The sequence below is a fragment of the Podarcis pityusensis genome, assembly GCF_964106645.2.
Source record: "Podarcis pityusensis genome assembly, chromosome: 8".
Classification (NCBI taxonomy): Eukaryota; Metazoa; Chordata; class Lepidosauria; order Squamata; family Lacertidae; genus Podarcis; species Podarcis pityusensis.
The window spans coordinates 81,370,181-81,385,726 of record NC_138033.1 but is presented as its reverse complement, the minus strand read 5'-3'; the positions used below and the strand labels follow the sequence as shown (position 1 = coordinate 81,385,726).

The 15,546-nt window shown below is 46.0% G+C and overlaps 1 protein-coding gene across 2 annotated transcripts in view; it reads right to left on the bottom strand.

Moving 5' to 3' along the window:
• ATP13A2 (ATPase cation transporting 13A2) overlaps positions 1-15,546 on the bottom strand; it is a 45,448-nt gene that overhangs the window by 19,719 nt on the left and 10,183 nt on the right. The window contains exons 4-12 of one of the 2 annotated variants that reach the window (XM_081017306.1): positions 11,568-11,626; positions 9,514-9,616; positions 6,549-6,628; positions 5,718-5,795; positions 4,410-4,479; positions 3,247-3,381; positions 2,647-2,713; positions 1,115-1,246; positions 840-1,007 (exon numbers count right to left, since the gene is read on the bottom strand). In XM_081017306.1, the coding sequence (XP_080873432.1) occupies positions 840-1,007; positions 1,115-1,246; positions 2,647-2,713; positions 3,247-3,381; positions 4,410-4,479; positions 5,718-5,795; positions 6,549-6,628; positions 9,514-9,616; positions 11,568-11,626 (892 nt within the window). The remainder of the gene's footprint in view (positions 1-839; positions 1,008-1,114; positions 1,247-2,646; positions 2,714-3,246; positions 3,382-4,409; positions 4,480-5,717; positions 5,796-6,548; positions 6,629-9,513; positions 9,617-11,567; positions 11,627-15,546) is intronic. The other variant, XM_081017307.1, reaches the window with a different exon arrangement.

Below are 15,546 nucleotides of genomic sequence, written 5' to 3'. Positions count from 1 at the left end.
ATGATTTTTCTCCTTCCAATAAAGTACAGCAGAAAAGTTGTCCAAATGTTAACTTATTAAACCTCACAATAATTTCATAATTTTCTGTCTATGTACTTCTAACAGTATACCCAAATCAGAAATTTTGATAGAACTGTAAAAACTACTCTAAAAATTGTTTATTATTCGAATAATGAAACCTTCATCTGGTTGTAAATGCAGTGGTACATGATCTAGTTGCGGACATGATCCATTTCGGGGTGCCGTTTGCACTCCGAAACGTCTGCAACTAGAGCGGCGCTTCTGTGCAAGCACGGAGCATGATAGAGCGCCTCTGCGCATGTGCAAAACGCTTCTGCGCATGTGCTGAAACCTGGAAGTATACACTTCTGGGTTTGCCGCGTTTGCAAGCTGAAAAGACGCAACATGAACCTAACGCAACACGAGGTATGACTGTATTAAGATTATACCAGCAAGAACGAGTCTTTCTGTAAAAAAAATATTTAAATCAAGTCTTACTGACTAGTGATTTAAATCGTGTTTGTTATGTACTGAAGTTCTCACCCTGGGCCAGCAGGGGGATACTGTAGATAGTTATGCAAATAAGGGATCGAAAGTGACGTTCAGTGATTGGATAGTTTTAGAAAATTGTTACAGTTACGTTGTACTGGAGCTCTATATAAGCAGACTGACTGAACCCTTCAGTTCAGTTCTGTTCTGGTCTGTGAATAAACAAGAGCTGTTTGAAGAATTGCTGCGTCATCCGATATGTTCACCCACAACCTAACAGTGTTTTAAATCAATTTGATTTAATTCGATTTGATTTAAATCAAATCCGCTCTGCGCTTCATTAAGCTGACCTGTGCGAGTGACCACTGCCAGAACCTCAGGGCCCACGTAGGGTCTTGCCTGGATGACCTGCGTTCCGCAGAACAGCGTGTGACGCTTGTGTTCCTCAGGGGAATACACAGTGCTGGTCGCTTGGGGGCCTTCGGGCAAAGAGGTCTTCATCACTGGGATGCTCTCGCCTGGAGGGAAAGAGGCCCACTGAGGATGAATGGCCAACACCCAGCCAAGCCCAGTGGCAGGCCCTAAAGCAGCTCATCCCCCAGCCAGCCCCCTGCTCTGTCCTCACCGGTCAACATGCTCTCGTTCACCAGGCACTCGCCCGTCAGCAAGGCGGCATCGCACGGGACCTGAAGTCCATCCATGGGCACGACAATGCAGTCGCCTGGCACCAGGTCCATGGAGCTCACTGTCACTATCTCTGTTCAACACCACCAGCCACCAAAAGAGAAAACGGGTCACACCTCTCCGGGAAGGAAGAAGGCAAGAGTTCTCAGAAGTTTTAAAAAGGAAAAAAAAGCAGGCGGGGAGGCTGCAACTAGAGCTAAAGGGATACCGTATTTTTCGCTCTATAAGACGCACTTTTCCCCCTCCAAAAATTAAGGGGAAATGTGTGTGCATCTTATGGAGCGAATGCAGGCTCCATGGCTTCAGAGGTAGCCGCCTGAAACCTGGAGAGTGAGAGGGGTCGGTGTGCACCGATCCCTCTTGCTCTCCTGGCTTTGCCTCATTGGAGAGGCGCTACACAGCTTTCCCTCTCTGCACAGCGCCTCTTCAGCGAAGCGGGAGGAGAAACGGAGCCCCTTCTGTTTCTCCTCCCGCTTTGCTGGAGAGGCACTGCGCAGAGAGGGAGAGAATTTTTTTTCTTGTTCTCCCCCTCTAAAACTGGGTGCGTCTTATGGTCGGGTGCATTCTATAGAGCGAAAAATACGGTAATTTCTAGAAAGGTCAGGTGCTCTCCTGTTTTTTCACCATTGGCATTATTATTATTATTATTTATATCCCACCCATCTGGCTGGGTTTCCTCTGCCACTCTGGGCGGCTCCCAACAGAAATAATAATAATAATAATAATAATAATAATAATAATGTGATAAAGCATCAAACATTAAAAACTTCCTTAAACAGGGCTGACATCAGATGTCTTCTAAAAGTCAGATAGTTGTTTATTTCCTTGACATCTGATGGGAGGGCGTTCCACAGGGCGGGCACCACCACCAAGAAGGCTCTCTGCCTGGTTCCCTGTAATCTCACTTCTCGCAGGGAGGGAACCACCAGAAGTCATCCCAAGAGATGGAAAAGGTTGCTGAGGAATGAAATGATTCTGTGATGAGACACAGAGGAACTCAACCAAATATACAACAGAGGAAACCAAGGAAAGCAGAACAAATGGCCAAACTCGTTACGGGCAGAGATGAGCAAAGGAAGTGGGTGGTCAAGGCTAAGGAGAGAAAATAATAATAATAGTAATAGTAATAATAATAATAATAATAATAATAATTATTATTATTTATTATTTATACCCTGCCCATCTGGCTGGGTTTCTCCAGCCCCTCTGGGCAGCCTTTTAGGGCTTTAAAGGTCAACACCAACACTTTGAATTGTGCTCAGAAATGTACTGGGTGCCAGTGTAGGTCTTTTAAGAGTTATATGATCTCGGCAGCCGCTCCCAGTCACCAGTCTAGCTGCCGCATTCTGGATTAGTTGATTAGCATTCTGGATTAGAGAGAGCTGAACATGGGAGAATTCCCTTCCCAAGGGCTCATCGCCAAGAGGGAACAGCCTCAAGGATGGGGGAAGCTGTCGGCGGCTGCTTGCTTACCTCCTGAGTCTCTGCGGATTTGCAGGTTGACTGCCATCTTCACCATCTTCTGCAAGGTGATGCTTTGCTGCAGGGACCAAGCGTGACAGTAAAAGTATCAGGAGAGGGAGGACTAGTGCCAGCCACCAGACCTCACTCTGGAGCTCAACGGGAGTCCCCTCCCCTGCTCTGCCCATGTGCCCAAGAAGTGCCCAGCCTATTGTAATGCCAAGGGAATTAGTAGCCAAGGAAGCACGGCTGCTGCCCAGCTCTGGAACACCACACCTGAGAGGCACTGGTGGGTGAGGCTCCATTCAAAAGTGCCTGACAGCCCCCTCCCCCTCACTGCAGGGGGCTGTGCTTCAGGGTTAAGGCTGCCTGTAGGGTTGCCATACAACCAGAATTTCCCAGACAGTGCCTGGGCAGAAAATCGCAAGACGTCTGGGAAAATCTGGACGTACGGGAACGGTTTCCCTTAAAAACAGCTCAAAAAACATCAATTTTGCCAACAACTTTGTCCAAAAAGAAGCTCAACGATGCTTTGTGTCCGGATTTGAAATATGGCAACCCTACTCAAGGCCACCAGCCCCCCTGCCTTTGTGCAACCGAGGCTGAGCCCACCTTCCTCGTCTCGTAGAGAGAGATCCCGATGGAGACCGCAGAAATGAGGAAGATGCAGGCAGCATAATAATAGTACTCGTCGAAGCTCCACAAGACAATGCTGAAAATCTGGAAGATGTAAAACGGGTTCAAGACCTGGAGTGGGGAGGACAGCAGAAGGGGAGGGCAGAGTTAATAAAACGTTTATCAGAAGATGCAAGGCCACTCGCAGGAAGCTGGGGGGGGGGCGGTCTGTGAGCTGGTGGCTGTCAGCACAGGGGGGAAACCCTCCCAGATGGTTCCCAGCTAAAAGCATTTTGTGGACCACACTGAAGAAGAAGAAGAAGAGTTTGGATTTGATATCCCGCCTTTCACTCCCTTTAAGGAGTCTCAAAGCAGCTAACATTCTCCTTTCCCTTCCTCCCCCACAACAAACACTCTGTGAGGTGAGTGGGGCTGAGAGACTTCAAGGAAGTGTGACTGGCCCAAGGTCACCCAGCAGCTGCATGTGGAGGAGCGGAGACACGAACCCGGTTCCCCAGATTACAAGACTACCGCTCTCAACCACTACACCACACTGGAGCTCAGCTTCCTCAAAACCTAAGCTTCTGCCCCACTGAAGTTTATTCTGTGAGGGCAGGGGAGGCCGTTCTCTATCAAATGACCCCCCAGACCAGAAATGTATATCCAAATGGGCACTGCCAGCTTGTCTCGTCTAGGGACCCATTTTCCCAGGGAAGGAAAAGGTCTTCCCCTCCCCACGCCCAGCAAACCAGGGTGAAACGGCCTCAGTCCAGTATATCTGAAGGAGTGTCTCCACCTCCATCGTTCTGCCCGGACACTGAGGTCCAGCTCCGAGGGCCTTTTGGCGGTTCCCTCACTGCGAGAAGCCATGTTACAGGGAACCAGGCAGAGGGCCTTCTCGGTAGTGGCATCCGCGCTGTGGAACGCCCTCCCACCAGATGTCAAAGAGAAAAACAACTACCAAACTTTTAGAAGACATCTGAAGGCAGCCCTGTTTAGGGAAGCTTTTAATGTTTAATAGGTTATTGTATTTTAGTGTTTTGTTGGAAGCCGCCCAGAGTGGCTGGGGAAACCCAGCCAGATGGGCGGGGTATAAATAATATATTATTATTATTATTATTATTATTATTATTATTATTATTATTTCCATAAAGGCAAACCTCATCTCTCAGCAGCCTGAAGTAAGAATTTACAGGTACATCGATCAGGTTCCGCCCGTAAATCTTTCTCCTGTCCAAGCAGAGGGTGAGGAGAGAAGAGAATGCACAGGTCAGTTTTGGCACAGGATCCATAATGTCACCAGATGTTCCGTGACTGGGCTGACGGTTGCATCCGTTTGCATTTCTAACCAACCCAACCTGGCTGGGGGAGCTGAGAGGCTACTAGAAAACATCAACATCAAAGAGATATAAAGCGCTGCTTTTTAAAAAACATGGAAGAGCAAAACAAAAGAAACTAATCTACACCCCTTCCTAGCTCAGGCCTTGCCACAGAGAACCAGATCAAATAGATTTTGCAGCCCTTCTGACGGAGGTAGCAGCTTGGGTTGGCGCTCATGGAGAACACACATACATTGCATCGCATCTTATGAAGGCTGGAAAACCCAAAGCGAGATTTAATCCAACAGTTTTGGGCAACAGCCCCTCAAATGCAGAAATCCATCACAGCACCCATTCTGAACATTCTGAAAACACCTGAATTTAGAAAGCCTGTTTTTCTGCCGAGTTTTATTGCATGTGCCAACAAATATTCAGTTAGTTGCGTCAGATTTAGACATTTTGTAGGCCATTTTTATAAGAGTCAACAACACACACACCCCGCCCACCCCATGGTGGAATCTATAAAGCAAAATAAAGCCCCTCTGTTTAAATTACTGTGGTACCTCGGGTTAAGTACTTAATTCGTTCCGGAGGTCCGTTCTTAACCTGAAACTGTTCTTAACCTGAAGCACCACTTTAGCTAACGGGGCCTCCTGCTGCCGCCACGCCAAAAGACATGATTTCTGTTCTTATCCTGAAGCAAAGTTCTTAACCCGAGGTACAATTTCTGGGTTAGCAGAGTCTGTAACCTGAAGCATATGTAACCTGAAGTGTATGTAACCCGAGGTACCACTGTAGAGCATTAAGTGTGAATTGCTTATTTCATAGATTTAAGGAGGGATTTCAAAGAAATAATTAGTGTTACTCAAGCCTAGATAAATCAGCCTTTATTAATTGATCCCTCTAACCATCCCTTTCATTTCATTGCTGGTGGGGGAGCAAAAAGAGAATGCGGGCATTTGAACCAACAGCCTCTGAACCTTTTGGCAGAATCTGCTGTTTTCACACGATCCTCAGTTGTGCAAAATTAAGAGTAAAATCTAGATTTCTGTGGTGCAAAAATCAGAGAAGCTTGGCAAACGAAAGACAGGTGGCAGCCTAGGGCAGCTTTATGACCTTTTGATAGGCATCAGTGCTGTTCATGCTCACCTGACAGCTTGTTCTTCAGCGCTTAGTCCACAGAGGGAGAGGTGGATATCAGAGAAAGTCCAGCTTTCATCCAACACACTGCAAAATACACAGAAGAGAGAGACAAAGAGATAGCCTGTATCTGCCACCAACAGGTTAAAAACAGGCATTTCCTTATTTCGGAGCCCTGAGCTTCCATTGGCTAAGTTGCTGTGATGTCACAGAGGGTTGCATTCAATGCTTGGCTCTCTCAGATCAGACTCACTGAAGACACAACTAATTTAGGTTCTATAATTCCAATGGGTCTAATCAAAGTACAGTGGTAAAGGGAAAGGGAAAGGGACCCCTGACCATTAAGTCCAGGCGTGACCGACTCTGGAGTTGTGGCGTTCATCTCGCTTTATTGGCCGAGGGAGCCAGCGTACAGCTTCTGGGTCATGTGGCCAGCATGACTAAGCCGCTTCTGGCTAGCCAGAGCAGCACACGGAGCCGTGGTGGCGCCGGAGCACGATTTCTGTTCTCATTCTGAATTAAAGTTCTTAACCAGAGGTACTATTTCTGGGTTAGCGGGGTCTGTAACCTGAAGCGTCTGTAACCCGAGGTATCACTGTATTGCTTAGCTGGATACATTCCAGAGCATTCTGGCAACCGACGGCAAACAACCAGTCATGGGACAGAACATGCTAGAAGCAAAATGAAAAGCTAGAACAAACTACTACATACAAATTGCAGGAATCAAATTTGGGGCGAGGAAAATTTGCACAGACCCATGCAAACTGTACAATTTCGGCTGCTGGCAACAGAAGGGGGAGCAAAGTCCCAGCCTAGTGCACCCCGAAGGCAGAGGCTTACCTGGCCTTGCAGAAGGCACCCCACTTCTCAATCCAGATATAGCGCAAACCTTCAAACTGGTAGTAGCGAAGGACGTTCTTCTGAAAAGATTTTTTTTAATGTTTTACTACTACCGTTAAAAACTTCAAGAAATATCAAGTAAAGGTATCGGAGAGGAGATCCGTGTAAATGAAAACATGAGACTTATGGTTTTGTTACATATGATTGTAGCCTTTTTAGGCCTTTCTCACGGATGGAAAGAGCATTGCACCCGGGGAGAGAAGAAGGAGTCAAACAGACACCGAAGGGTTAATCCAGAGAAAGAGCTATTTATTCTGCCTTCCGGGTAGCAGAAGGAGCTAGCGTGATAATTCACAAGAAAGCACAACTTTTTACAGCCATTGCACGCAGCATATATTCCCTCCAGGCTCCCCCCCTTTCTCCCCCTCCTCAGGAGCCCTGCCTCATGAGTTTTCCTGAGCATGAACAGAAACTCCTGTCTTGGGACTCCTGGCGCTCTTCCCAGGAAAAAGGGGGTTGAGAAGCCTGTGTGTCATCGTGTCCAAGATTTGTTGCAACTGGGTAAGATAAGACTCAGTTCTCAGGCCTGCTTCTGCTTGGCATTGACAGAGCCATTCATTATCTTTTGAAGCTTTCTTGCACTGATAAAAAGAACGCTTTGCTTATGCAGCAGCATCTGTGAGAAAAGCTAAATGAGAAAGTACCGTATTTTTCGCTCTATAACACGCACCCGATCATAACACGCACGTAGTTTTTAGAGGAGGAAAATCCGTAGGCATGCCACCCGTAGGCATTCCCTCCATAACACGCACAGACATTTCCCCTTACTTTCTAGGAGGAAAAAAGTGAGTGTTATGGTGCAAAAAATACGGTAATTTGAAAAGTCTTGAGGCCTGGTGAGGGGCGGGGTGACTACAGAGACCTAGGTGGGGTAACCTGTCCCCTTCATGATTTTATTTTGGAATTGTCTGCTTATTTTGGAGTTGCTTGTTGTAAAGAATGTATATTATGTGAATAAAATAAAATAAAATAAAATAAAATAAAATAAAAACTTCACTTTATGCTCTTCTGGTCTCCTTAGCAATGTACAAGTGGGATGTCATAGTTCCCCTTTCTCTGAATGGAACCCGGAAGAGAGAGATGGATGCAAAGGGGGTGGATTGGGCAAAGGGGGCACATACACTGGCACAGAGGAGAAAGCAGGTCAAGAGTCAGGGGCTGCCAGCTGCCGGGAGCTCTGAGCAGCGTTTGAAATGAGCCGGGCACCTGTTGCATTTTGCAACTGGCAACCAGCCTTTTGCGATTGAATGAAGATGTCCAGGCACGACCCTTGGCGCAAAGCATCTCCACCTGCCTGGCTGCAGTCAGCTGATCTGACACGTCTTTTTTGCTACCATGCTGATGTATGAATCAGCTGTTGAGACTCCCTGATTCACCCGTCAGCAAAAAAGTTATATATATTTTAAAGAGGCGACTAGACATTCTGATTTGGCACCCAAAAGCCACTTGGCTCCTAGCTTTTCTATCCCAGTTTCTAACACTGGGGTTGTCTTGAGAGAGCTTTGGCATCTCAGATGGCAGCCTTGGGCAAGTCTCTCTTGTTCCCCACTGCCGCTCTCAGACTAGACTACCTTGCAGGGTTCAAGCTGAGATAAGGGCACATTTAATGATGTATAGATGGTATATTACACCAGTGAAATTACCGTATTTTTCACCCTATAGGACGCACCTAGATTTGGGGGGGGGGGGAAATAAAGGGGGGAAATTATTTCTCCCCCCCCCCAGGCGCGGGGCTGGGGCGGGGGAAGCCCGAGCTTCCCCCAACCCCAACCCCCAGAACGGGTCCCAGAGCGATGCCGAAGCTGCGGGCAGCTTCAGCATCGCTCTGGGAGCTTGCGGCTGGGGGAGGGGGAAGCTCTCCGCCAGCCTCCAAACCACGTTGGGAGACAGCGGGATGGCGCACTGCGCCTCCCGGCTGTCCCCCGAGCTTGTGGGGCTGGCGGTAAGGCTCTCCAGGCTTCAGCGAAAGCCTGCATTCGCCCCACAGGACGCACACACATTTCCCCTTCATTTTTGGAGGGGAAAAAGTGCGTCCTATAGGGCGAAAAATACGGTAGCTAAAATGTATAAGACAAATAATAAATGTTGGAAATGTAAAGAAAAAGAAGGAACATTTTATCATATGTGGTGGGAATGTAAAAAAGTAAAGAACCTCTGGGAAATGATATATAATGAGATGAAAAAGATGTTGAAATAGACATTTTTTAAAAAACCAGAAGCATTTTTACTTGGTATTATAGGTCAGGACATTAATAGGCAAGATGTTAAATTGTTTTTATATGCAACAACTGCGGCAAAGTATTGTTAGTCCAGAAATGCAAACAAGAAGAAATTCCGACAAAAGAAGAATGGCAGACAAAATTAATGGACTATGCAGAACTGGACAAAATGACAGGAAGGATTCGAAACCTGCGGGACCAGAGATTTACAGAAGATTGGAAGAAGTATATGAATTATTTGAAGAGCAACTGTAATCAACAAATTACGCTAGTAGGACTACAATAAGTTTTGTAAGGAGAAATACACAAAGTGTTACAAAGTAGAAAAAGATAGAGATATTGGTTATGAGTTTGAAATGTAATAGGGAAGATAAGAAACGCATACTGAGAGATTAGATTGGAAAATTTTCAGACAGGATTGATGGAAGTCAAAAATTTGAATAAGATGTAAAAGTATGTTTAATTACTGTTGAAAATGATATGTTAAAAAAACTAATAAAAATTATATATATATATAAAAAAGGGGGCATATTTAAATATAGAACCTAGAGGCACTTGAAAGCCCATCTGAGTTCTCTGGCTCACATGCCAGGAAAACGGGGGAGGATACTTGGAGGTTTTCCAGGGACCTATGCAGCTGGGTCAGGCAGACCAAGAGGTTCTGGGGTGCAAGGGGCTGAACTGACCTCCTCCTTCCGATGGAGCCCAATCGTGTCTCGACTTTCATCTTCATCCTCAAACACACCCACAGCGATGTTGTCTCCTCCACCGTCTCTTCCGTACTCGAGGCTTTGCAGGAAGAGGGAGGGAAAGAGGCAAAGGAGACAGCACAGAGCTGGAGAGAGCCAGTGTGGTGTAGTGGTTAAGAGCGGTAGTCTCGTAATCTGGGGAACCGGGTTCGATTCCCCGCTCCTCCACGTGCAGCTGCTGGGTGACCTTGGGCCAGTCACACTTCTCTGAAGTCTCTCAGCCCCACTCACCTCACAGAGTGTTTGTTGTGGGGGAGGAAGGGAAAGGAGAATGTTAGCCGCTTTGAGACTCCTTAAAGGGAGTGAAAGGCGGGATATCAAATCCAAACTCTTCTTCTTCTTCTTCTTAGGCCTCAGTTTGAATCTCATCCTCTTCAAAGAGGAGGGTTTAGCCTCCAAATGCATTTTCTCCTGAGTAAGTCCCAGTCATGCTGAAGCATGCAAAGTCGTAACAAAAGGGAGTGTGCCTCTCTCAGTATGGGCTGAATGACTTCAACCTGGATCTGGACTCCGTGTTGTCAATGTAAACAAGGCATTGGGGGCGGGCTTCAATGGGGAGGCAGTGCTAGAAATTAGCTAGGCTCCAGGCACGTTTTGCAACTGGCACGGGTCCAACTGCAACCACGTGGAGATCTCTGGATGCTGTGGGAATTTTCAGGGATGCAGGAGAGGATATATTGTCTGATTGTATCCTTATCCAACTTGTGTTAACAAGTTCCACAACTTCAGCAGAGTAAAATTCCCCTTAATTTTAAGTTTGCAACGGATGCGTTTTGCTCAGGCTCGGTAAAGCCTCTATAATAACTGTTCTAGTATTTTCCCCTTATTCCCTCATAAAATAAAAGAGACAACACAGTCTTCTACAAAAGTATAAAAAGAGTTTACTGACATTCTGTTCACAATCAGATCCCAGAAGGCAGACTTAGCTTAATGAAGTAGCATACACTTGGAATCTATCTCTTAAGAAGACAGTCCCTTTGTCCTCTCTTGGCTGGAAGACAAGAGGGCATCTTTGGCTCAGTAGATGTTGTTTCTTTGATGCATGTGGTGAAAGAGTGAGAGACGGCTGCCCTGCCCTGTGCTTTTGTCATTACCTGCACAGGTGAGGCCACACCCACCTCTAGTCACATGCAGAGGAAGTCTGTCCCAGCCCAGAAGGAAACAGGAAATTTACCTGCTGGCTGGACAAACATCCCTCCCCATGTGTAAACATGTTCACTCTAGGAATGTTGTACTTGACTGCTCTTGTGTTTCACATCCTACAGATGCCAGGTTGCCAACTGGGGAAAGCAAAACGTCACTTAATCAAGGATCTGAAATATTTTCCTTGACGCGTGAATTTGTTTTATCCTTGCTTGTTTTAAACCACTTTGAGATTAGTTCTTTAAAATAGAAAGTGGTATAGAAATGATGATGATGTTATCCCGGGGGGTGGGGGGGAGAACTAGGCAAACTAAGGCCCAATCGCCTTCTAAATCCAGCCCGCGGATGGTCCAGGAATCAGCGTGTTTTTACATGAGTAGAATGTGTCCTTTTTAAAAAAAATGCATCTCTGGGTTATTTGTGGGGCATAGGAATTCATTCATTCCCCCCCCCCATATAGTCCAGCCCCCCACAAGGTCTAAGGGACAGTGGACCGGCCCCCTGCTGAAAAAGTTTGCTGACCCCTGAACTAGACATTCCATTGTGGCAACCATAACCTAGGTTAAAGGTGCCATTTGGCGATTAAGATTATTTATCTGAGTTTCTAACACTATGGAGAGGGTCTTTTACAGGGTGGGGTGAACCCACTGGAAGTTGGAACTGCTGCAATGCCATTTATACGTTTCAGGTCTGCATTTGCAAGGCCAAAGGCCCAGAGTTTGGACACTTATTGTGGGGCACACCTCTGACCCACAAACAGTTTGCATGTCCCCCAGCCCCTTTCTGATTCATTCATGTCTTCTGCAAATTCAAGACCTGGCGAGAGTGGACCCCAACGCCTCACTCACCTGCCTTCTACCATCTGCTCTGTTCGGACACAGGCTGTGAAATACTGGCCAAATTGGTCCTGGAAGAGAAGCACAGAGGGCACTTGGCTCAGCTGTGGGGAAAGGGTTTGGCTCACAGAATCAAAGAAAGGAGAACAGGATTGAAGTGCTGGCCCTAATCCTGATCAAACAGCTAGCCAGTTCTTTCCTGGGGGGCTTGACACCTGCAGCTTTAAACCTCCCAGACACCTGAAATCATAGAATGGCAGAGTTGGAAGGGACCTCAAAGGTCATTTAGTCCAACCCCACATTGGAGGGCATCAATCTGCAACTCAACAAACCAAACACAGCTCACAGGACACGTACAGAGTGTTCATACCCCCTCCCCACAAAAAAATTCTTCAATTTCCAGACAGGCAGCAAAGAATTGCTTGTAATGTGTGGTTTTTTACATGGGTTTTAGTACCTTTTTGAATATTTTTGAATTGCATGGATTAAATCTGCTTTATTATGCTTTTTAAATTTGGGGTTTTTTATTGAAAGGCAGGGTACAACTCCCTCAAACAAAGGAAGCCCCTCAAGGGCCACATTCCGCATGGAGAGGGGTCAAGATTTGGACAAGCCTGATTGAACTGCCTTGAGGCTTCGGGGTTTGTTTCCAAATGTGGCCCTCAAAGGAGGTTACCATCTCGCCATGGAACAAAAGGCTCAATCTGGAGCATGCCATCAGTGTGGGAAATTGGAGTCAAGCATAACTAGCAAGTATAGGGCTAGTTAGTACATGAAGCCCCTTCATGGATCACTGCCTTGCCGTGGCAAAGGGGCTTGAATAACTTAGAGAAGCTATGAGCTATGCCGTGCAAGGCCACCCAAGATGGACAGGTCATAGTGGAGAGTTTTGACCAAACGTGATCCACCTGGAGCAGGAACCGGCAAGCCACTCCAGTATCCCTGCCAAGAAAACTCCATGGACAAAGACAAAAGGCATATAAAAGTTATGACGCTGGAAGATGAGCCCCTCAGGTCGGAAGGCATCCAACATGCTACTGAGGAAGAGCGGAGGACAAGTACAAGTAGATCCAGAGCTGATGAAGCGGCTGGGCCAAAGCCGAAAGGACGCTCAGTTGCGGATATGCCTGGAAGCGAAAGGAAAGTCCAATGCTGTAAAGAAAAATATTGCATAGGAACCTGGAATGTAAGAACCATGAACCTTGGTAAGTTGGATGTGGTCAAAAATGTGATGGCAAGAATAAATATTGACATCCTGGGCATCAGTGAACTAAAATGGACGGGAATGGACGAATTCAATTCGGATGACCATCATATCTACTACTGTGGGCAAGAATCCTGTAAAAGAAATGGAGTGGCCCTCATAGTCAACAAAAGAGTGGCAAAAGCTGTAATGGGATGCAATCTCAAAAATGATAGAATGATCTCGATACGAATCCAAGGCAGACCTTTTAACATCACAGTAATCCAAGTTTATGCACCAACCACTGGTGCTGAAGAAACTGAAATTGACCAGTTCTATGAAGACTTACAACACCTTATAGAATTGACACCAAAGAAGGATGTTCTTCTTATTATAGGGGATTGGAATGCTAAAGTAGGGAGTCAAGAGATAAAAGGAACAACTGGCAAGTTTGGCCTTGGAGTTCAAAACGAAGCAGGGCAAAGGCTAATAGAGTTCTGCCAAGAGAACAAGCTGGTCATCACAAACATGCTTTTCCAACAACACAAGAGACGACTCTACACATGGACATCACCAGATGGGCAGCATTGAAATCAGATTGATTATATTCTCTGCAGCCAAAGATGGAGAAGCTCTATACAGCCAGCAAAAACAAGACCTGGAGCTTACTGTGGCTCAGATCATCAGCTTCTTATAGCAAAATTCAAGCTTAAACTGAAGAAAGTAGGAAAAACCACTGGGCCGGTAAGATACAATCTAAGTCAAATCCCTTATGAATACACAGTGGAAGTGAGGAACAGGTTTAAGGATTTAGATTTGGTGGACAGAGTGCCTGAAGAACTACGGATGGAGGCTCGTAACATTATACAGGAGGCAACAACTAAAACCATCCCAATGAAAAGGAAATGCAAGAAAGCAAAGTGGCTGTCCAACGAGGCCTTACAAATAGCGGGGGAGAGAAGGCAAGCAAAATGCGAGGGAGATAGTGAAAGATACAGGAAATTGAATGCTGATTTCCAAAAAATAGCAAGGAGAGACAAGAAGGCCTTCTTAAACGAGCAATGCAAAGAAATAGAGGAAAACAACAGAATGGGAAGAACCAGAGATCTGTTCAAGAAAATTGGAGATATGAAAGGAACATTTCGTACAAAGATTACCATAATAAAAGCAAAAGTGGAAAGGACCTAACAGAAGCAGAAGACATCAAAAAGAGGTGGCAAGAAAACACAGAGGAATTATACTAGAAAGATAAGGATGGCTCCTACACCCCAGGTAGTGTGGTTGCTGACCTTGAGCCAGACATCCTGGAGAGTGAAGTCAAATGGACCTTAGAAAGCACTGCAAATAACAAGGCCAGTGGAAGTGATGGTATTCCAGCTGAACTATTTAAAATTTTAAAAGATGGTGCTGTTAAAGTGCTACACTCAAAATGCCAGCAAATTTGGAAAACTCAGCAGTGGCCAGAGGATTGGAGAAGATCAGTCTACATCCCAATCCCAAAGAAGGGCAGTGCCAAAGAATGCTCCAACTACCGCACAATTGCACTCATTTCACACGCTAGCAAGGTTATGCTTAAAATTCTACAAGGCAGGCTTAAGCAGTATGTGGACCGAGAACTCCCAGAAGTGCAAGCTGGATTTAGAAGAGGCAGAGGAACCAGAGACCAAATTGCAAACATGTGCTGGATTATGGAGAAAGCTAGAGAGTTCCAGAAAGACTTCTGCTTCATTGACTATGCAAAAGCCTTTGACTATGTCGACCACAGCAAACTATGGCAAGTTCTTAAAGAAATGGGAGTGCCTGATCACCTCATCTGTCTCCTGAGAAATCTCTATGTGGGACAAGAAGCTACAGTTAGAACTGGATATGGAACAACTGATTGGTTCAAAATTGGGAAAGGAGAACGACAAGGCTGTATATTGTTTCCCTGCTTATTTAACTTATATGCAGAATTCATCATGCAAAAGGCTGGGCTGGATGAATCCCAAGCCGGAATTAAGATCGCCGGAAGAAATATCAAAAACCTCAGATATGCAGATGACACAACCTTGATGGCAGAAAGTGAGGAGGAATTAAAGAACCTTTTAATGAGGGTGAAAGAGGAGAGCGCAAAATATGGTCTGAAGCTCAAAATCAAAAAAACGAAGATCATGGCCACTGGGCCCATCACCTCCTGGCAAATAGAAGGGGAAGAAATGGAGGCAGTGAGAGATTTTACTTTCTTGGGCTCCATGATCACTGCAGATGGTGACAGCAGTCATGAAATTAAAAGACGCCTGCTCCTTGGGAGAAAGGCAATGGTAAACCTAGATAGCATCTTAAAAAGCAGAGACATCACCTTGCCAACAAAGGTCCGTATAGTTAAAGCCATGGTTTTCCCAGTAGTGATGTATGGAAGTGAGAGCTGGACCATAAAGAAGGCTGATCGCCAAAGAATTGATGCTTTTGAATTATGGTGCTGGAGGAGACTCTTGAGAGTCCCATGGACTGCAAGAAGATCAAACGCATCCATTCTTAAGGAAATTAGCCCTGAGTGCTCACTGGAAGGACAGATCCTGAAGCTGAGGCTCCAATACTTTGGCCACCTCATGAGAAGAGAAGACTCCCTGGAAAAGACCCTGATGTTGGGAAAGATGGAGGGCACAAGGAGAAGGGGACGACAGAGGAAGAGATGGTTGGACTGTGTCCTCGAAGCTACAAACATGAGTCTGACCAAACTGCGGGAGGCAGTGGAAGACAGAAGTGCCTGGCGTGCTCTGGTCCATGGGGTCACGAAGAGTCGGACACGACTAAACGACTAAACAACAA